The sequence below is a fragment of the Pipra filicauda genome, unplaced genomic scaffold, assembly GCF_003945595.2.
Source record: "Pipra filicauda isolate LSUMZ 115617 unplaced genomic scaffold, ASM394559v2 scaffold23_size5868930_pilon, whole genome shotgun sequence".
Taxonomy (NCBI): Eukaryota; Metazoa; Chordata; class Aves; order Passeriformes; family Pipridae; genus Pipra; species Pipra filicauda.
In genome coordinates, this window is record NW_024104354.1 from 2209261 (window position 1) to 2231399 (window position 22139).

The following is a 22139-nucleotide window of genomic DNA, read 5'->3' on the forward strand; positions in this document are numbered from 1 at the left end:
AAGGTATATTTGTATGTTGAGTATTTTCCTGTACAAGACTGGCATAAGCCATCATGGCACTAAATTCTTTTTGCTACAAAGATTGCATAACACTTATTGTGAAATGTGTTATTGTGTAAAATGAGTCAAGCATACAGAAAGTAATCTTATACAAGTCCACCCATTACCCACATACCAACTTACTCTGTATAAAGACAAGGCTGTGTATAGCCACAGATGGCAATAAACACTTCTTCGAGGGCAGTGCAGAAAAAACCATTTTGGTACCTGACAGCTGAGTCAGAACCAAAGAAGGTAAGAAACTTGGGTAACCAAATACAAGTGATTTTTGTGCACATGCAGCTTTAGCTTCAAGATTTCTTCTGGAGTGATCCGTAGGCATAAGAAAGCAGGTTGCAATAGGCAAAATTTAGAAACTGTGGCTCCTATTCATGATGCTCTTCAAACAGAGACCTTTGGGCATCAGAGATCTTCAGAGCTCGGTTATTGAGTGGTGGGTGTGCTAATGGATTTGCTCAGACAATCAGCCTGCCTGGCACCACCCTGAGATGTGCAGCAGCCCCCAAAGACCCTGAAACTCTGAGCTGGTGCTGTGCTGAGCTGGGGTGGCACAGGTAGTGCCCATGCTGGGGCCCGGCCACCTGCCTCCTGCAACCATGCCGACACCCCTCACTGCCAGGTTGGGGCAGGAATGTGTCCATGCTTGTCTCTGCCAAGATTTCCTGAACTTATTTTCTTATTGTGACTCAGGTTTGCCTTGAACTGTGTTACTGCAGCAATGCTATCCCTGAACTTTTTGTAAATCTGTCAAGTGATATGTTTCTTCAGCTGCAGCACAGTGGTGACTTCTCAGTGACTTCCTGCCGGGGATGTAAGGCAGAATTGCTCAATGCTGGTGGCTCTCTTGCCTTTGATATTGTGAGACTTTCCAGGCAGGGTGATTGCATTTCCCAGTGTCTGTTGGCTTTCTGCCACCCTGGGGAATTCCAAGGTTTCATGCAAGACTTCCTCCTTTAAATCCCAGTCTTTGCTTGCCCACAGCCTCCTCTTGGGTGACTTCCAGGCTCCAGACATGGGGCTTCCTAAAGCTTGTGCCTCTGCCATGTTTTTGGTGCTGTCCGCTCTGGAAGCCTGTCACCTGCAAACCTATGTCAAAGCTGTCTATGAGCTCAACATAGTCTTAGAATCACAGAATTACTGAAGTGTTGGTTTCTCCTGAGGAAGCCTTGGTGCTGATGGAGGAAAAATCAGTCTTTTGGGTGACACAACATAGTGAAGAGGAAGGTTTTTTCAGGATGAAGAATATTTTCTTTGGCTTCCTGCTAAGTGGTAAATTATGAACCAGGTTATGTTCTTTCATCCTCACAGATATACCACGAGTTCTAACTAAGGTTTTTTCTAGGCCTCACCTGAAACTATAGTAGTAATATTCTATTTACGAAATACTGTGCTAAAAATTACCTTCCATGAGAAAAAAACCAAACAAACCTGCTTTCTAAGGGTAATTTCAAATTGCTTTTGGTGCAAAAACTTCCTTTTGAAAGGACAATAGTAAGGAAAAAAATCTGTGTTGTTTAATTCTTTCTCACAAAACAAGCAAGTATGTTAGCTCTAGGCAGAGAGGTCAGCATAGTTCAAGGGATAGTTTGCAGTGTGAGCCCAGCAAGGAGGACATTCTCAAGGCACCCACTACAACTATAGTAAGCCACTGGCCAAAAGCAAGAAGTATGGCAGGACTGCGTGTCTCATAAGCGCTAATAAATCATCTGCACTCTGAAACATGACAGCTGTACTTCATGCAGGTGGTCTGCCTTCGGCACTGGCTGAAGCTTTAACTGATGGCACCATGTGCAGTAAGGTTATATGTAGTAGTGTGCCCAAACCAAGGGAGTCTGGGCTCGCACCAACATGGGTTTAAAAGCCTGGATAGGGATGTGCAAATGGAGTGTTCAAGTGCTCCTTCTAATGGAGCCCCTTGTAGATTAGCATTGCTTCTGACAAGCTCTGTTCACCTTTTGTTCTCCTTTTATTTTAAACATTTCTTATTGGAAACAAGATCCCATTCCTAGAAATGTTCCTTTGACTTTTTATTGTAAATAAATGTCCTGATTGTTGGCAGAAATATTCTCAGATTACTCAACAGGAGATTATTTCCAAAGCAAATTTATTAGTCTTTACTCCTCCTCTTTCTATCTGCTTTATATTCCCCATGCCTGATCCAGGAGCTGTGAGGCACCAGCCATGCTCCCTTCCCAGCCTCTCCTGCATGCTGGGGTATTCGCACTCGCAGTCCTTCAGGCCCTTGCCTCCGACACCTTCATTGCAGCCGTCTACGAGCACGCAGTCATCCTGCCAGATCCCACTGACAAGCCTGTTTCTCCCGATGATGCTTTGGCCCTGATGAACAAAAACATGGATGTCTTGGAAGGGGCCATAAAGGAAGCCGCCCAGCAGGTACCAGATGTATCATGAGGGTTGTTAATTAGTGTTTTCTGCTCTGTCTGACCCCCCTGGTTATGTGCTGATGGGCGAGCTTTTAACAGAGCTTGTTGTGACAGGGTGCCCACATCATTGTGACTCCTGAAGATGGCATCTATGGCTGGCAATTCACAAGAGAATCCATCTACCCGTACCTGGAGGATATCCCTGCTCCAGTGGTGAACTGGATTCCCTGCACTGACCCCTCAAGGTGATTCCTTCTGCAGTGATTTATGTGGTTTCGAACTAGTATCTCATGGAGTCATGAACAGCTCCCACTAAATGCATAGGAACTGCTAATTTTTTAATCTGTTAAAAATCACAAGTACTGCAGACATGAGATACACCAAAAAGAAGTCTTAATTAAATGGTAATGGGAATATGCCAAGTAAAGAGCATTGAGACAGTTTTACTTTAAAACTTACAAAAGGATGAAAATGAGGAAATTTTAGGCAAAATAATTATTTTAAAAACATGTAAAATTTTATCAGTTCAGATCACTTGTGAAAATCCTGTAAGTATAAGCTAGTTTATTATCATATCAGATGCATAGATCAGACTAAGTGATAGAGTCCTCAGCTCATGTGGCTGAGTTATTTATAAAGCAAATTGCACAAGATATTTATCTAGATCTGAAAGAAGTGTCTTCTGGAAATCCAGCCACTTCCACAATCTGCTGTGTTACACAGAACTCCTCTGAATCTGTGTCAGCAGGGGACACCAAGAGGACTGAGTTTGTGTCTAAGCTAAGCTTTTATATTCTTTTCTGAGGCTTTACAAAGCTAGATTTCAGGAGTCCTCAGCTCTGTAAATGCTGTGTCCACTTTTTGCTAAAGGCTTACAGACAGCTGCCTAAAACAAAGTGAAGATTATTAAAAAAAAGACTAAAATTGTCTTTTGAAATCAAAGCTTAGAGATGTTTGATTTTTAAGTTATTTTAAATTTATGTCTGTATATGATTTATTCTCCCCTTTGTTTTTTGAAGCTCTTCATATCTTGTGCATGTTAGCTGGGAATTCTCTCCACACAGAAAATAACATGGTTAAGGGTACAGGAAAGAAGAACACAGGGACACCATTTTTTTTAAAGATAAAAGACACTGTCAATGTAAAATGATGCTATGAACAGAGAGGAAGATGAACAGAAACTATGATTTGATCAATTTCTTTTGCATATGGGGATGTGCAAACAATAAAAGTATTTTGAATGCATTTCTTCTACAGATGCACTTAAACTTCTAGAAGTTTTTTCTTCTTTCACTGAAAATACATTAGATTTGGTCCAGCACCAGTGCAGGAACGACTCAGCTGCATGGCCAGGAATAACTCCATCTATGTGGTTGCAAACATTGGGGACAAGAAACCATGTAACTCCAGTGATCCCGGCTGCCCCAGTGACGGTCGCTACCAGTACAATACGGATGTCGTCTTTGATCCAGAGGGGAAACTGGTGGCTCGTTATCACAAGGTAAGGAGGTGCTTCAGCATCATCCTGTAATTTATTATCAATATATTTTTCATCTCTCTATCACCAATTTCAGCTTGTTTTTACAATAATTTAACATTATTATAAATTGTCAACCAACTCAGGATGATTTGATGCAAGGATCTTGCAGCCAGAAGGAAAAATAAGCAAGTGCTTGACCAATCAGACATTATTCCCAGGTTCATCACAGATGCAGAGAGCTTACCAGCTGCCAAATACATAAAGGCTACATTTATGATAGTAAATGGTAAAGAAACAGTGACAGAGTTTTCCATACTCCATAAATGTTAGCTCATCCTTGATACATTCTTAGCCAAGTTAGTCTGCCAAGTCTTGGCAGAGTTTAGCATCTAATATTGGCTGGGCTTTGCTTCCAGGAGGTAGATGGGGCACAGCTACCCCATTTTGTAGGTGGATAGGGTCAGCTGGATGGTTTTAAACCGGCTGTGCAGGCCGGCTCAGGTACCTCAACTCCCAGCTTTGCTTTAAAGCCTATCTCAGATGCAAAATAGGTGTTCATAATCTTGAGGCGTTTTTTTTAAGTTTCTAATATGACATTTTTTTCACCTGCAGTACAACCTGTTTAGAGGTGAAACTCAGTTTAATTACCCAAAAGAGCCAGAAGTTGTCACCTTTGAGACTCCCTTTGGGAAGTTCGGCATTTTCACTTGCTTTGACATCCTTTTCCATGAGCCTGCAGTGGTCCTTGTGAGCAAGATGCAGGTGGACACTGTACTGTTCCCGACGGCTTGGATGAATGTTCTGCCATTTCTGACTGCAGTTGAGTTTCATTCTGCCTGGGCTATGGGCATGGGTGTCAATTTACTTTCAGCAAATACTCACAACATCAGCTTTGCAATGACAGGTGAGTTACATTCAGGAATTGTCCTCAGATTCAGAAGCAGGCAGAAATGTTTTAGACATAGTGAAGTCTCAGGAAAACAGTGTTTTAATCAGACTAAAGATCTTCGTGGTACCATCCTAAATGTAATAAACACCTTCAGGCATTAAAATGTTGAATGTACTGGAAAAGGTAAAATTAGAAAGCCCATGACATTAAATTTTGATAAGTTGAAAGTGGAATTTTATTTCAAAAACAGCTCTTTCAAAAATTCAAAAAGAATTTTCATTCTTTTGTTTAGAAGCAGCATTTTTTTAAAAAAATTCAATCAACAGTTAAGTAGAGAAAAAATGTTTCAATTGAAATTAATAATGTAAAACCAAAAGGAGGATTCCTATTGTATATTGAATAAAATATTTTCAGATTTTGGGGCTGCTAAGGAATTAGAGATATATATGTTTTGTTTTGCTCTGAATAGATATTTTCTGCCTTTTTTTTCCTATAAACTGAGAAAATGTTGTAGCTGCATCTGTAACTCTTCTCTGAAGCCTGAGTGAAAACCACAAAGGAACATTTTTGCCTGCCCTAAATAAACTGAATTGAGTTTAAGCCACGACCCTGTGTTTCATCCAGTTAAACATAACTACCCCCATGGTTTCCTTATTTGTCAAATATACCCCTCTTAGAGCCCTGATCTATATTAACATTAACCTAAGTTTTAACACTATGATGGATATTGTAGCAGTTCTGTGTTTTAAAATTCTTCCAAAACTCTCCATAAGGTATTAACAGACAATACTGTAACTGACAAACAGTACCAGTGTGGCATGGGGGGGTGACTGGTCCCCCTGCCAAACCATGCTCTGGAGTGCTGGCTAACAGAGGGCTGCTGGTTGTCCTTGACAGGCAGTGGGCTGTTCACTCCAGAAGGACCTGCCGCCTACCATTATGACACTGGAACTGAGGAGGGATGTCTCCTGCTAGCAGAGTTGAGCGCATACCCCTGTCTTTCCCCCACTTACCCTCCTGCCATCAACTGGAGTTTGTATGCCACAAGTATCAAGAAATTTCCAGGAGAAAATGACACTTTTTCGGGATCTGTCCGGCGGGATATATTCACTTTCAGTGAACTCAGGCGCAAAACTGGAAATTACACCGTTTGCCAAGGAGACCTCTGCTGTCATCTGGTCTATCAGATGTCAAACAAGAGGAAAAACGAAGTTTATGTCCTGGGTGCATTTGATGGGCTTCACGGTTCTCTCATAAAATACCATTGGCAGGTAATTGTTTTTTTAGGGGTGAATGTGGCTACCCCAACCACCCCAAACCACTTGTCAGCTACTGCATACTGAGAACTTTTCTTGATATCAAATCCAGCTCTTGATTTTGAAAGTTTAGTGGTGTTTTACCTTTCTTTATCCTCCTCCTCGCAGATATGCACACTGCTCAAGTGCAAGAGCACAGACCTGGACACATGTGGGCAGCCAGTGGAGACGGCTCAGACCAAGTTTGAGATGTTCTCCCTCAGCGGCACATTTGGCACCAACTACGTCTTTCCAGAAGTGTTGTACAGTGGGGTGCAGCTGGCCCCTGGGGAGTTTGAGGTAAGGGGGCACCCTGGAGCTGTTTGATGCAAAGTTTTCCAGGCTGTGGTGCTGAAAACTGGCATGTCAGCAAAGTCCCACTCAAGAACCACTTTTGTTGGTTTTGCAAACTGTAACTCAAAAGGACACATTAAAACAGGTGGATTGAATTATATCCATCATATCAACCTCAATGCTGAGGCTGAGAATCTCTTTAGTGTTTTCTGTAGCAAATACACCTTCCCACTTCAGGTCCCAAATCTATAAACAACAGCTTTCAAGGAGCTATTTTCTACAGGTTTCTGCTGATGGGCATTTTAGGAGAAAAAGAAATCAAATACTCTTGAGAAGTTGTCCAAATGAGAAAAATTGCTTAGGAGTATCATGTGTAAGAGCAGAGATCCTACTCAGTTAAAAATGTTAAAAACAATTTTTTAGGGCTTTGTAGTGTTTATTTTTTTATTTGGAACTTAGAAGAGGCAATGAAGACAGTGAAAAAGATCTGAAAAGTTTTAGGGGAAACAAGGGTGACTTTTTTACAAGGTAGGGAATTGAAAAGCATTGTTCACCTTGCATACTTTTTTTTGAATGGGACTTCTGTAAAAATATACACATCAAAGAATTTATTGGTATGCTATGATCATAGTCTAACTTAAAAATTATATGTTGTATTTTTTTAACAAATGCATGCTTATTTTTTGTCACAGAGGCTCTTAAAAAGTTGCCGGTGTTCATAGTCTCTGAACAGCAGTGATTTCAAATTGATATGTAAAAAGTAACTAAGAAAAGCTACATATGACCGGTAGCTTGAAATTTTCTACTTCCATCTGAAAATTGTTTAGAGGTCTACAAATAAAAAAATATTTCAAATCTGTCCTAGATATGTATATAGCTTTCATTGCCTTCTGTGAGTATAATGAGAACCTAACAAATCAGTTATTCTCACTCTCACCTTCTCTTGTGGTGGAGAAAATGATCTTTTTTTTCCATAGATAGAGAAATGTTTAAAGACCTCCTGGTCCAAGGAAATGTGGGAAGGCTATAGTGGGAAGGCTATGGCAGAGCCAGAGGGAATTCTGGTTTCTTTCATTCTCATGAGTGTTTAAAAGTGTTGCATCAAAATATTCAACATCTAAGTTCTATGCAATATTGCTACTCTGTAATGGACTGTTAGTGTCAATCTTTCTCTTTTCGATTAGGTTCTACGTGACGGACGTTTGAAAAGTAAACATGGCACATCGAAACCGCTCATAACAGCGACACTTTTTGGAAGGCTTTATGAGAAGGATCTGCCACATCCTCTCGAACCTCCCAATAACATGACTCCTTAGGTGTTACACAATCACATAGACAGGAGGGGAATTTCCTCATGACACGTAGCAGTTATCCTGTATGATTCCTGTTCTGCAATCTTGCACTTCTGCTCAGTGGCTGCGGCAGTTTGGTTTATTTAGGAGAAAGGGAAGTGATCACTCCATTGTGTGTAACTTTTTAACAGTGCTTGAGCCAGAGCAATTATTTTTTAGTGTGAGTGCTCTGTCACATGAAACTTTTAAGTAGAAATTTCATTTCCCCCAAGGTATCGTATAGATTGCTAGGACAAGAGTAAAAAGAAGACTGTTACCAAAACATATGAAATGTGGTTTGTCATTTTACTGCAGAACAAATTTTCTCCGAAGAAGCTCATGATTTCTGTTATTCCATGTGCTGTGGCTTCTTAGCATGCAATTTTGGAGGCTCTTTCCAGGAATTATTTCATCCTGGAAATAAAACAGCTGAGCTTGTACTTAGGGGAGGGACTCTACCACTTGGGAGTAGTCAGTCAAAACAGGCAGGGATTCAAAGTTGTGCTTGCTGGTGCCTGAGTTGTGGGGGTAGCACAGACTAGTCTTCCATCAAACAGAAGAGGTTTTGGTCAAGCATGGTTATGACTGACCCGTGGCAAGCCTAATCCCACATGACTGTTCCGTGTGTAGTGCATATGGGGTCCAGAATTTCAAGACACAGATGGCCATGCTAAGAGTGAGAATTGACCCTGCTCCCAAGCCAGTCCGGTACACTCCAGGAGCCTCTTGTGTTGTCCATAATGGACAACAGTTTGAGAAGGGCAAACAAGATTGACCAGGCTGCTTGTGAAGGTCTGCAGTGTCATCCTGTTTACGGGTTTGCACTGGGGTCAGCACAGTCAGGCACACACCACGTAAAGCATCTCCACAGCAGAGCAGCTGGGAGCTTCTCCCTGGGGGTGCTCCCCTTGGTCATGCTTCCCTGTCTGTCTTCAGTGCTGCTCGCTCAGGCCTCTGCACTTGAAAAGCTCAAGGAACCTCCCTGAGAAAGGCAAGAGTTATCCTGACTTGTAAGCTCTGGAACTGAAATGCATCCTAAACCAGTTTTTGATGCAAAAACATAACTCTGTCAGCTACCCCTGCACCCTGCTTTTTTGCTCTCTACCTCTGGTACCTTTCTGTTCTAGGCTTGGTGATTCCTTGAGACAGCTCAGGCCTTGTCTCCAGCAGGTAGGTCTGAAAGAAAGAAGGAGTCCATCTGGGGGGATCTGCTGCATCCCACAGCCCTCTCACCTCACAGGCACTACCAGACCTGCCCACTCAGTCATGGAGGTGGAGCCACAGCTCCTCCCACTCATGCCCCTGCTGCTCACCTCCATCTCCCCTGAGGCTGCACTTCTGGCAAAATACGCTGTTATTACCTGGCCTAGAATTGTTCGAGTGGAAAAGAAGACAAAAACCAAAACTGACAAAGGGGAACCGCTACTGGAATAGCATGTGAAAGCAATTTGTCTTTTTTTTTTCACAATCAAAGCAGTTTATTAAAATCTTTTTTCACTGCTTGGCAATCGACAAAAAAAAAAGAAGAATCTGAAACCATTTTAGAAATAAATGCCTCATGGAATCATCAGTGACACTTTTGGAATAAATAAACTAAAGTCAACAGTAGGCAAAAAGCAGATTTACCAGGTCAACTGGTTAGAGCGTGGTGTTAAAAACACCAAGGTTATGGGTTCTATCCCTGTATGGGCCATTCACTCAAGAGTTGGACTTGATGATCCTTGTGGGTCCCTTCTAACTCAGAATATTCTGTGATTCTGTGAAATACTTTGCAGGTTTATAGTAATCTAAATACTAAGTATTTCAGGAACTCTAGACATTAAGTTTATTATTACTAGTTTTATCTTTCTTCTATCATATGCAAACTTCCGAAAGTATCTGTAGCAGTGGAATCAGTGAGAGTTCATTAGTGTTAATGAAACTGGGCCCCTGGGAAGACAACTAAATTTTTAAAGAAATTTCTTTTTTTAATTTAATGGCAGATTTTATGCCATGTTCTGCTCCCTTATCCCTATCTAGACTGTGATAATTGAACATAAAAATCTCTCACATATTGCTTGCTGGCATTTCTGAAGTTTTGAGTACTTCCCAGGTACCTACTGACTGTTTACGTTGTCAGAGCTGGACACAGATAGGATACAATTAATATTGCTAGTTAAATAGCTTACAGGATATCAGAAAAGGACTCTTGGATTTCATCCGTTGAGGGTGCAGAAGTCCAGGATTCTTTGAAAATTACACTAAAACTGTGAAGAATGGCAGACCTGCAGTTCAATGTGCTGCACAGCTTTCCTCTCCCTGAGAGGGTTCCAAAAGTGACATAGAATGGACCTCTGAGGAATTTATTAATCCCTTTCCCATTTCGGATGACAAAGCAAGAATTTAGATGAGCAGAGAATTAAGTTGCATGGACTGTTGCAGCAGCCTCAGAATAGCTCCATCATTTTAATACACAAGCACCACAACCCCTGTTTTTGGGTAAGGATTCCCTGGAGGGATTGCAAAAACCAACCAGATCTTCACCTCAGTGACTACAGAAACAAACTACAGAAACATTCAGGATACAGAAGTAGAGAGGTAATAAATGACAGATGCAACAAATCACATTTATCTGGAACAGTTTCTGTTAAATTCACAGAAGGTTAACCAGCTATGTAGTTACTTTCCTACCTGCTAGGTGGGAGTTAGAAAACAGAGAATATTGGCTCGTCTTTAGTAAAAAAAAAAAAAAAATAGAATCTTGTCCTATGCTTTCCTTATGAGACAGAATTTGAGTTTCTGAAAGAACTGGAATATTTACTGACTCTGGGACAGATGTGCCAGAGGAGGAAAATCAAATTAATTTATAAGTAATTCACGTAAATAACCCCACCTCAAAAGCTACTGCAGATGGTATCTTAATGAACCCCATCCTTTTCTGAGCTGGAAAAGCCTGCTCTTCACACGTCAATATTTCTTCCTTCTACCTTGATGCTGGCCAAAGCAAACAAGACCCACCGGTCCACAGTGTTTCTGATCCCACAGAAAGAAAAACAAGTCCGTAATAGATTTTATTGATGCAAGATTTCAGATGAAGGTAGAAAAATACTCCATTAAACCAAATATGATCCAAACCTTGCATCTGACTTAAGTAAAACTGGTAACAATTTTAGAGAAACTTTGACTGAAATCTAATGTACTTTACTGTACATATTGAATTAAAGTAAACAGGCCTTGAGGAAAAAACAATCTGGGTGTTTTTAAGAGAGCAGGACTCTTCAGCCATGTCCTTGTACATATATTTAAGTCATCGTGACCTCAAGCTATACATTAAGTAATGTGGAACAGTGAGGTACAATCAGAGATTGTGCAAATATTGTACCCAGTAATTCAAAACTAGATGTTAATGAACAACTCATGTTATCATAGGTGAATTACTGGCAGCGTGGGACACTGTTCCCAGGTACACTGAATTAGTGTAGGTATAGTGAGTGACAAATAGAATGACCATGACCTGAGTTTGAATTGCAGAATTTCTAATTAACCAACAATCAAATTATAAACCCACTTCATCCAGACAGATGTATTTACAATGTCACTGTCCACCATCAGGATAGGAAAGCTGAAAAAGAGAAATAACTTGAATAGGCCAATAAAGACAGCAGCAATTATCACAAGGCTTACTTTAGTTAATACAGAAATGCTTCTCAGTGGCTTGTGATGGACTATGAGACGTCATGGACCCCAACAGAGAAGTAATTCCAGTATGCCTTCTAAAAATGAACCTCTTGACGCTGTAGACAAACAACACCTCCTACTGAAGCCATAGATGAGCATGACAGCATTACCAAGTGTTGTCTATCTGTGAATTAGGCACAGATAAAAAGGATCAGTCCTGGTGAAACAGAAACTTTGCATACTGACAACACTATGTTATTTTCTCTTTCAGTCTGGAAAAAAAAAGTAAGAATTAGCAGAAGCACTTGCAGCCACCACTTGTGAAAGTATCAAAATGTTTCTTGTAGCCACTCATTACCATAAAGTTGTAAGCGAAATACTCCATTGTCTGTTCAGATATTCTCATGACAGAAGAGAATTTCTACTAAAAATATGTACAATATAAGAAATGCATTGTAACTACATGATTTTAACTTTGTCTATCTATTGTCTTTTGCTGCTTCTGATGTTAGAGTTAATTTTTATGAACTCATAGTTTGATAGCTGTGACAGTGTCGGCATATAAGAGCAGCAAGGAGTGTATAAAGCAGAGATATATTTTAATGTCAAAAATATAGCAAATCTTTAGGAAACGCCTTTTCAGAAAAAAAAAGGGAGAATAATATTTGCATACAGTTGGTTGTCCAGTTTATGTACTGCAAAATGTAATAACATAAAACTAAAATAAAGTAATTTAACCACCTTAGAGATAGTTCTCAGGAGCAAATGATGATTTTTGTAACAGCAATTTTTGAACATTTACTTCTAAATGAGTGTTAGGAGTGCGAGATGTACTTGAATTTGTCAAATGAAACGTTAAGGTCTGTGCTTATAGGATGATTATTTTTATACTCTTAAATTCACCTTACTGTGTTTTCTAGCCATATGAGACTGTGTTTTGTACACTGAAGAAGGACTATGTAGTTATAGGTTTTGGATTCTCTAAGGAAGATGCGTTGGGGTTTGTTGCAGATAAAACTTTCTTGTCGAATTTATGGATGATTTTGGAAAAATCTAAATTTTATTCTATAAAATTTATGCAAATCTTAGAGAAAATATAATAATGACAAGCAGTTTCCATTAAATTGAGCAAAGAAAATACGTTGGACTCTAGGTCCATGCCATTGCTACGTTACAGACTCTTTAGGATTCACTCTCCCATACTTTTTAGAGACCTTTCCAAGTTTTCCATACAGCATTTATTCCTGTGCTGATTAAGTGCTGCTAAATAATACCTAAAGCTCTCCCTTTCATTCATTTTGTCTCCACTAAGAGCCAGAAATCTTCACCTATGGGTCCAATTGAGGTCCAATAAAGTCAAATCAGAGCAGTGAGTTTGCTATAGTACCAGTCTAATCAATGGTGGTATGTCAGTTTGCATCTACTGATTGTGCATCTGCAGACACAGAGATGTTCTGCATTTAGCTGTGAATTCAAACAGCCATAATCTGTGAATTCAATCAGCCATGTCCATCATGGAGGTTCTCGCACCACTTGAGTGGGTTTGGTTGTAGATGGAAGTCATCAATTCTGACCAGGAGAGTCCAGAGACGGTGACTAATATAGCTCCCACCTTTGCAAAAGTTGAGGGCACTGACCCTGTAAAATTCCCAGTATCTTAGTTTGTCATCCAGCTGACAAACTGTAGAAAAATTGATCAAAAACATACAAACTTCCCTACTTCATTATAGTTGTCTTCTCCAATTTTCTCAGACATGTTTTTAAGCTGAGTTGGCTGCAATAGCTAAAATACACAAATAGTGAAAATACACTGTAGTTCATTGGGAACTTACTTTTAAAAAGAAAAATTATTCTTGCCTAAGAAGAAATCAAATATATCTGACAGTGAGATATGAAAAGGAAGAGCAAACTGTGAAAAGAAGGCCATTAATACATAATGATGCACTTCCTGGTAGCTAAGCTGAATGACAGAAAGCCTTTGACAGGTGTGAGTAAAAAAGTATGTGTGGTGCCTTTCATAACTGGTGTCAGTTAGCTGTTCCTCAAGAGTATCCGATGTCTGTATGTATAAGCACTGTATAAAAGCTTAAGTTTGATCAGTCATCATTATCTAACAACAGGCTTAAACATTTTTTTGTTGAAGAGTTTCTGAGTCAATTTTTAATGTCACACTAAGCTTTTTAGATTGTGTATTCATGGTAACATTAACCTCTGTTTGCAGGAACTCTTCCAAATTCAGTATTAGACTAAACAAAAAACAGAAGGGTTGTGCAACACTTAGTGTAATGACTCTTGTGTTTTGCCAAGGGAGTCTTACAATGCTTCTTGTTTTCTACTGAGTCTATTCTTACAGATCATTGTCCCTTCTGTCACCAAGGATGTGACCTGTATTCCTCCTTGACTTTCTAAGGCTCATCATTAGCTAAAATCTAGATTTCTTACAAACACTTGCAATGTGGAAGGGAGAAGCAGTAGCAATTGCAGATAAGAACAAAATGGACTATAGAGGATGAAAAAAGGAGGTGGGAGAGGAGGAGAGATACTTTCTCTTCATCAGTCCTCACCTGCATGAACAAAAAGTTATGCAAGCTGGTAGAGGCACATTTAAACAGCTAAAAGTCCTGTTGCTGCCATCTCTTCCTTCTCAGTGTCATGGGTATTGAACAGGTGATAGCTAGCAAGCAAGAACTTGATAAAAAGTAATAAATCAAATTCAAATTGATTTACCTCTTCTTTGGTGACCTGATATTTAATTGATATACAGCACCTACTGAGAAGATAAATGAAATTTTTCTGGTGAAAAAAATAGGCTGCCCAGGCATGTCTCTGTGAGACTGGGCAGCAGAGGGTAGGCATGAAAAGGTACAGCCTCTGACACTGGGAATTTCTGCACTAGTTGAGTTGCTGTTTCTGCAGAGACATGATACCAGTGATGTTCATGCACAGCATTGCTGCTTCCTGCTGCAGGAAACAACTGTGGAAGCAAAAGATGGCACTGCCAGATTGCCCCCTTAAAAATGGCCCACAGTACAGTAGCACTGGAATCTGCAGCCTATTGGACTTGCAAATGGACTGTTAGAAGCAGTCAAATTTGTTCAATATTTCTAGGAAAACAACATGTGTCTGTTGTAGTCAAATTCAGCATCAGAAAGACAACAGAGAACAGTCCATGAGAATGGAGGCTACAGGAGGTTGCTTATTGACATATAAACCTTTTTTGGCAACTTAAGGTTTCAGCGGCTTCCAATGGAGTAGTCACACTTCCTGACCAGAATGTGACATTTCAAGACCGTGATTTCACCAAGAGTTGTCCTTCTTGTTCAGCCTGATGTTCTCTTGTGCCACCTTGCTAGTGCCATACTTTACTAACTCCCAAGCCCACCCCAAACCCCCAGGGAGAAGTTACAAACTGAGCCCCACAAGTCCCACTAAGGGCTCAGAGAAACCTCAGGGGAGCAGAAGCTGAAAGGCCTGGCTTTCTACCAGTACAGCCCACCAATTGATGCACACAAACTGACCTGAAGTGGGTCAATCCTCCTCTCTGGGATAACTTTTTTGAAAGAAGAATGCTCCTTCTTGGGTTCCAGAGCAATACTAAACCTCTTGTTGTTTGAAGATGATGGATGCTGTCAATGAGCTGCAGGTATAGTTCTCTGGTATGGTAAAAGGTATATAAATAAGAAAGCAACACCTCTTAAATCTCTGCTACAAAGCATATAAGCATCAGAGCATCACAAATAACTGACTAGCAGAATTTTTCATTTGAAGGAAACAACATCTTTTTAATCAGTCTTGTTCTCAAATATGGTCAAAGTATTATGCTTAGAGTTTTTTGAAAATGTCCAGTCTGGGATAGACAAATCAAATTTTCAAAGATAACTGAAATTGTTAAAGTTTGTTAACATTACAGAAAATTGAAAGGAGGGAGTAAAACATTGGACAATCTTAAAAATAGTTCAGTGCTGCTAAGTCCATCTGTACCTTGACCACAATGAACGTTTCTCTTCATTTTGCATGCTTCTTTCCCTGAGCCTGGCTTTAACTTACTTCAAATGGATTAATCTTTGCATATGCTAGTGGCTTGTGTCAGAATAGATTTATTACATGCTTATCTTTTCTGAATATTATAGATTTACGTCATCCTGTTGATGAGATTTTTCCATCAGGCTGTAAACCAGTCAGACCAAGCACGCAGCCACTCAGCTGGGAGTTTCACGTGGGATGAGTCACTGCTGCGCTGTTCCTCACACAGGCTCTGCCGGGTTGTGAGGAGGAAATGACTCCTGAGAAGGTACCGCCTCCGTGTCATGCAGTCTGAAATACGATCAGCTGCTAATATACTAGTCTAGGATATTACTTTGTTTCATAGATGAATCTGCTATAGTTAGCACTGAAGGTAATATTGTTACTCTGCACAAATCACTGCGTTCTTCCTGTAATGAACAGCAATAGCACCAGCAGCAATGAGATTTTGGTGATAGCTGAGAGAATGATTTTAAAGCCATTCCCAATAGATGAAAGAGAAACATAGCTAGGGGGCAAAACACTTTTCAGGCTCAGCTATGAATTCTGAGTAAGGCTCTTTACTTTCTGTGAAGTTATTCAAGGGCCATGAGGACAGAATAGAATCATACCTGTTTACTGCTCACCTCCTCCCTCCTCTGTGTTTGCCTTCTTGTTGGAGGTGGTGTTCAGAGGTCAACAAATATAGACAAAGCAGTCAAAGTCCTAAATTAATTCATGCTAGATTTTGGATGCACAGAAACACTGGAGAGGCATAAGAGACCTGCCCTACTGTGCATGTGCTTCTGCTCTGGACACACAGAGCAGCTGGGGTGATTTGCCTGCCCTGCCAGGGCGAGAAGCAAGGGCCTGCTTCTGCCCTCTGGAGCCCTGGTGCTGCTCTCTGGCAGAGCAGTTTTGCTACTGAGTGAAGGCAATGAACTACATTACAGCATTACTTAGCAGGGCTACCAAATATGCACCCTGTGCAGAGACAGTTTCTCAGCTTCATATGGATGTATTTGCTTTGCTGTTAAAACATTACTTTCTTGGAATCCCTTTTCCTCTGTGCATTTCACAGATTTGTATTTATATTGGGGTTTGGATTTATAGTCCTCATCCTAAGCGTTACACTTTGAGAAAGAGCACAAACATTACATCACTCTGTATAAACAGCTATTTTTATTTGGCAAGGAAAAGTGATGGTTTCCACTGAAAACTAAGTATAGAAACCATGGGAAAAGTTCTAGAGGTCAATCATCTCATCTATTCTCCTTTAAATTCCTCTGGTATAAATCTGGGCTAATTTCAGGCTAGCTTCAGTGGAATTGCATGAGGTTTACAGAAATAGCATTCAAATTAGTCATCAGCACATCTTCTTGTTTAACACATATAATGAAATAATTATTTTGAACTAATAGTTTATTGGGAATTTGTGATTTTTCCTAAATTTCAAACATATGAATGGAAACTTAGGAAGAGAAACAATTTTTAAAATGAACCATATGGAAATGAGCAATGTTCCTCTGTCTATTGGATACTGTAAAATTATATTTTCTGCCAAATGACCAAACTGTACCCACAGAAATGCAAGCTAAAATAATTACAGTAGAAATCAATGTTGTCCTGCTTTTTTTTTTAATGGTAACCATTCACATTTCCATTCCCTTTTCTGTTCCTTGCCATTTCCATTGTCTCTTCCACAGTCTTGCACAAGAAGGATAGAATGATTTTTCAACACATTTTTCAAATGGGTTTGATTTCTGGCAAAAGTGCTGTTTTCATTCCCTTCTGTACTGTTTTTCATTTTAATTATTTTATGTTTTAAAAACAAACAAATAAGAAGAGTAGAAGGCCCAAGGTATTCTAGACACTATGACAACATCTCTTTTTGTTGGTTTTCCAAAAATCTGAAAACTACTTATTGCAGAAATACAAGTTTTTCAGAATAGAAAGCCACAGCAACAATTTTGTAAAGTCTTTACTTTGAATTTTGATGCTTCTTTACTATGTGATAGATTCAAAAGACTGTTAAACACTGACTATTTTTAAGTGCTTTGAGGTGTCACAAAAATAGAGCTCGACATATTTCTCTTTGATATTATAAATAACAACTCTGTGAATATTTTCATGATCCACATGAGCACTAAGACGCAAGAAAATGCCTGTTTGAAGCGTCTGCCCGAACAGCATGAAAGCTTCTTGCTAAAGTGTTCCTTCTTGCTCTAAATTAGCAGACATTTGCTTAACTACTTAATTATCTTGATATCTTAAAGGCTGCTGCTTTACTTTTATTCCAACAAACATACCCTTAAATACCACCCTCCCCATGCTCACAGCTTCCTTTAGAACTGTGGTTCAGTCCTTTCCAATGCGTATGGGTCTTGCAGTACAAGTTGGTACTGAGATACTGAATATCAAACACTATGCCTGTGGGTTTGTGTTCAGTAGAAGAGTGAAGGGCATTTCCCAAAACAGTGTATACAGAGACTTATGGTGTGGTCTCCAGCAGTTCCAACTGCAGGCAGCCTCCTGCCTGGAGGAGCACCTGCTGGACCCCATGCCACTCCCATCCCTGCTGAGGGAAGTCGTGCTCACCAACCAGCCCCAGAGCAGTCCCCCTGCTACGTTTTGCAAAGTACATGGTAGGTGTTTTGCAGCCCTTGGCCCCAAGAGGATTTTGGTAGGAGCAGGAAGGCTGGCCAGCTCCACAGATGAGGCTTTTCTTTTTTAGAGGTGAAGTCAAGAAGGGAGCCCAGTCACACTGATAGTAGGGACAAAATTGTCCTTTAATGTCACTAGGTCACTTAGTTATTTCAAAGTATATAGGCAATGCTGGTAGTCAACAAGAGAGCAAACATGGCCTGTCCAAGGGACTAGTGCTTAAGCTGGCTGCCCTCAGATTTCTTATTTGAACTTCACCGCCACCAGCAAATTCCAGTGTCAAGCACACAGTGCTGGCAGACAAGATACAATTGTCATACGGACAGTATGCCTGATAAACCCTGCAACATGTTGTTTTGCATCATGAGGTTTTGACTCTTCCTCTTCATTTTATTTCATCTCCCTGAGAACTCCTAACACTTCCAAAATCCTCAGCAGGTTTAAAAAGAAGCAGGTTGTGTCCTGGAGAAATGTCACATGTAAGAGGAAGAATGACAAGTTGTAATTGAATTTTATTGCAAACCAGGAACTGGAGGGAAACGCTCCTTGACCAGACTTCCAACCTGGCCCTGAGGAGAGGCAGAGCAAAACCCACACTCCATAGCTGACTGCTGCCTGCCTGTCTGCAGCAGGGAAGACCTGCTCAAGGCAGGAGAAGGCTCCCTCGACACAGGGGGACCCCCAGAGTTTTGCTGGTTGCTGTCAGGGAGATGCCTCTGAAACAATCACTTGAAACAGAGCTGCCTTTTCAGATTGTCCCCTTGAGTTTTGGCCTCTGCATCACTCAAAGGAGAGGGTATGGAGGAAGAGCAGTGTGTTCATGCATGGATGGCCTTTGACTAAGTTCCCACAATGAGCTGGCCACCAGACTTCTTAATAATGATGAGTTCTGCACAGAGTAAGGCAACATGGATTTGTTCCCCTCAATTTTACCTTCCTATAAAGTGTATATGTCAAGACAGTAATTACCAGGCCCTAAACCTTCACTCCTCAAAGAGAAGTACCTGGCTGCAAGGAAGCACACTGCTGTGCATTTCAGAAGGGTGAAGGCCTCTTTCAGAGTCCAGTATTTGGGTACCTAAAATGTCTTTTTCACATTCCCTCAAATCTGAGAAATCGGACCTGGCTCCTCTCCTCGACATACTCTCTCGATTCTCTTAAGTGGTTTCTCACTCAGCCCCATCATTTTTTCTGCACTTTTTTTCATTGGAACACTCTCTTCCCATAGCAAGGAGAACCTTGCAGTGCAATATGCCATTCTGTCTATGAGTGCAGGCTCAAAAAAAAAAAATCAACAAAAAACGAACTGAGTTGCTTGCATTAATTTTGATTTTTGAGCACATAACATAACACAGTTAATCCAAGTCATCAGAGTAGTTTGCAAGAAGTGGTATCCTAAGATACCATATTCCATATGCCCCTGAGTCATGCAGCATAACTAGGTTTTAGCTGATGGTCACCAGTCTTTGATACTTAGCAGTATCACCGTTTTAAAAGGCTGCACGGTCCTTTGTGGAGCAAAAAATCAATGCTTCTTGTCCGTGAGTCTGGTACAGCCAATAATAGGTGTTTACTTAAAACACTTTTTCAGTAGCTGTATCTTGCAAATAGCTGTTAATTGATGAGGCTATTAGATTCAGCCTATTTGTACAGTAATCAGAAATAGGCTGGTAAATACACTCCGTGTCACTCTGTTCACAATATGCCTTTTCAGGAAAATCTTACGTACTGCTGTAACCTACTTATGTATATTACTCAGCGAAGGGGGACTACATGGTGTCTTTTGTTCTTTACTTAGATAATATTAGGCTGCTCACAATGTGACCCTAACGTTTAATCAAACAAGTAAACTTACTTCAAATTATTTCAATTTACCTATAAATAAGGCCCATTAAACAAGTGTGAGTGTAAAAGCCATGGTTTTGTTCTCTAAGTGGGTGACAAAATAAACAGTTTGAGTTAGTATTTATATCAACAGCTGCTCCTGAGTCAAACAGCCAAGAATATTATTCATCACACCAACACCCTCCAGCAATGAGGGGGGGTTTCTGGAGGCTGCTCCAGTTGTGGATTAAAAGCCTGTCCTCTCAAAATGTGTGTTACCCAGAACTGTTATGATGGTGAAGATTTTCAGCTGCTTTTTGAGATGGTCTTTAGAAGGAAGGAATGCCAGTCAACAAGAAGAAAACAAATGAGCATCAAGAGCAGAATTCTACCCAGCATAAAGGGAGAAAGGTAGGAGAACAGGCTTTTAAATGTATGTTTCTTCATAATTCCACCTTATTAAATTTTAACCTTTGTAATTATATATGGAAGGGAAGCATTCTGCTTTCTTTTTGAAAACTTCTTCAGAGGTCAACTCATTTGAACAGTTTGACACAGTTTTCCATTTCATGCAAAGCCACTCACTTGATCTCAGTTTCCTCAATCCTTTGGTTGGAGTTTCGTCTTACTGTTTAAAAAAAATAAAAATTTCCCTGAGAATATTACTTTTTTAAAAGAAAAACAATTTTCAGGAGAGATAATATTTCTTTAGGCTAAATAGTTCTTCTATCAGAGAACAACAGAGAAGCTATTAAAATTTTTAATCTTAAAGAAAACTAGAGATAACATGTTAATTCTTTTTAGTTGGCTTCATAGACTCTTTTACCAGATTTGTTTAAATAATTTACTATATAGAACAAATGAAGTTCAAAATCTATGTAACACATTTATAACCTTAATGGGCTTGAAACTTTTATAATGATGCCCAGTATATACAGCTAAACTGGTGTTTAATTCTTCCTACTGTGAAAATTCAAAATTTGTGTCAATAAGTATCCATCTGGCCGTGTTTTCTTCGCCTTGGTGTAAATGATGAAATAAGGAATGACAGGCAGGAGAAGAAACATGAAGAGACTGACAAAAAGTGAAGGAAAAGGTATACGAAGTGATAGTTACAACAAGGTGAAAAAGAGCTGAGAGGCAGAAAAAAGGGGAAGCCAAACACCCCAATATAAATAAAGAAATAAATAAGCAATCAACCAAATAAATAAAAAATATTTTTAGATTTCATACTTCCTGTAGGTTTGGATGCACCTTGTCCCTGGCACTCAAGTGTCACTGCCTGGCCCTACTTGAAAAATCCCTCTCTATAACACAGGGTAGCTGTCAGGGATTTGCAAGCTACCATTTATCATCTATATTCACTTAGCTTCCAGTGGCATGGTGTGCTTGTGATAACATTTGTTTCAATATGGGAAAATTTTTATGGTATTTTGTTGTGTTCTATCTAAAATAACCAGAGGCAGCAAAGTCCCAAAGCATATGGGTTAAATTAGTCCTGGCTGAAGTGCCATGTCAGTATTTTTCTGACTTAAACAATCATTTTATACTATAATGTAGTGCTACTGAGTAGCATATGCTAATGATCTTTATTTTTCACAATAACACTATCTTTCTGTTAATTAAAAGGAAACCAGATCCTTCAACAATGAATATTGCTTGCCAAGTGCTTAAGTACTTTCATTAAAAGATTTCATAAAGAGAGTTGCAAAAGGGACATGCTACCGCATACACAAGAGGACAGCAATATATGTGTCCTCAGATGCAAACTAAACCTGTGTTCAGAATGTTTCTTTCCATGTTTGTGCTTTGGCTAAAACCAGTATTAACTTAATAAATACTCGTAACAGTGCTAAACTACTAGCACTGAAAACAACGCAGCCCAGCAGAAAAGATATTTACTCATACAGCAGATAATGCTTCAGATTAGTCAGGTTCTTCCATTATATTTTGGCAGCAAAAGGGCAGAAAAGTTCTTTTCTCCTCTTAGATCTTTTACTTACATCTCTATTTACAGCTAGAGCCTGCAAGAATTTTTCAGGAAAACTTGATCTGGTGAGTCAGTGCCATTTACCTAAAAAACAAGGGTCATGGAAACTTTTTGGTCTCAGCAGGCTGCACAGTGTTCATCCTTCATAAATAATGAAATGTGAATTTCCTACACATTCAACTAAATGAAGGTGTTTAAAATTGCCATTTCTTTTCCATCCCTGCAGCTCTCCCCACATATAGAAGAGGAAAAAACCATTGTAAATTTAC

General features: G+C 39.8%; 1 protein-coding gene across 2 annotated transcripts; it reads left to right on the top strand.

Moving 5' to 3' along the window:
* The first annotated feature begins 1072 nt into the window (after positions 1 to 1072).
* LOC114001474 (vascular non-inflammatory molecule 2-like) lies at positions 1073 to 7977 on the top strand. Of its 2 annotated transcripts, XM_039381771.1 has the most exons (8): positions 1073 to 1129; positions 2299 to 2454; positions 2559 to 2689; positions 3753 to 3945; positions 4537 to 4828; positions 5711 to 6084; positions 6238 to 6408; positions 7587 to 7977. In XM_039381771.1, the coding sequence occupies exons 1-8, from the start codon at positions 1073 to 1075 to the stop codon at positions 7716 to 7718; spliced, it is 1506 nt and encodes a 501-aa protein (XP_039237705.1). In that variant the 3' UTR covers positions 7719 to 7977. The 2 variants fall into 2 exon arrangements, with proteins under 2 accessions (XP_039237705.1, XP_027602474.1); XM_027746673.2 differs by lacking the exon at positions 1073 to 1129 and having other exon boundaries at positions 2237 to 2454.
* Positions 7978 to 22139: the final 14162 nt, after the last annotated feature.

Excerpts from the sequence above, each read along its gene's own strand:
- LOC114001474 (XM_039381771.1), top strand. The coding sequence starts at position 1,073 with ATGGGGCTTCCTAAAGCTTGTGCCTCTGCCATGTTTTTGGTGCTGTCC. Across the intron at positions 3,946-4,536 it reads TGGTGGCTCGTTATCACAAG|TACAACCTGTTTAGAGGTGA; the intron begins GTAAGGAGGTGC and ends TTTCACCTGCAG. Across the intron at positions 6,085-6,237 it reads TCATAAAATACCATTGGCAG|ATATGCACACTGCTCAAGTG; the intron begins GTAATTGTTTTT and ends TCCTCCTCGCAG.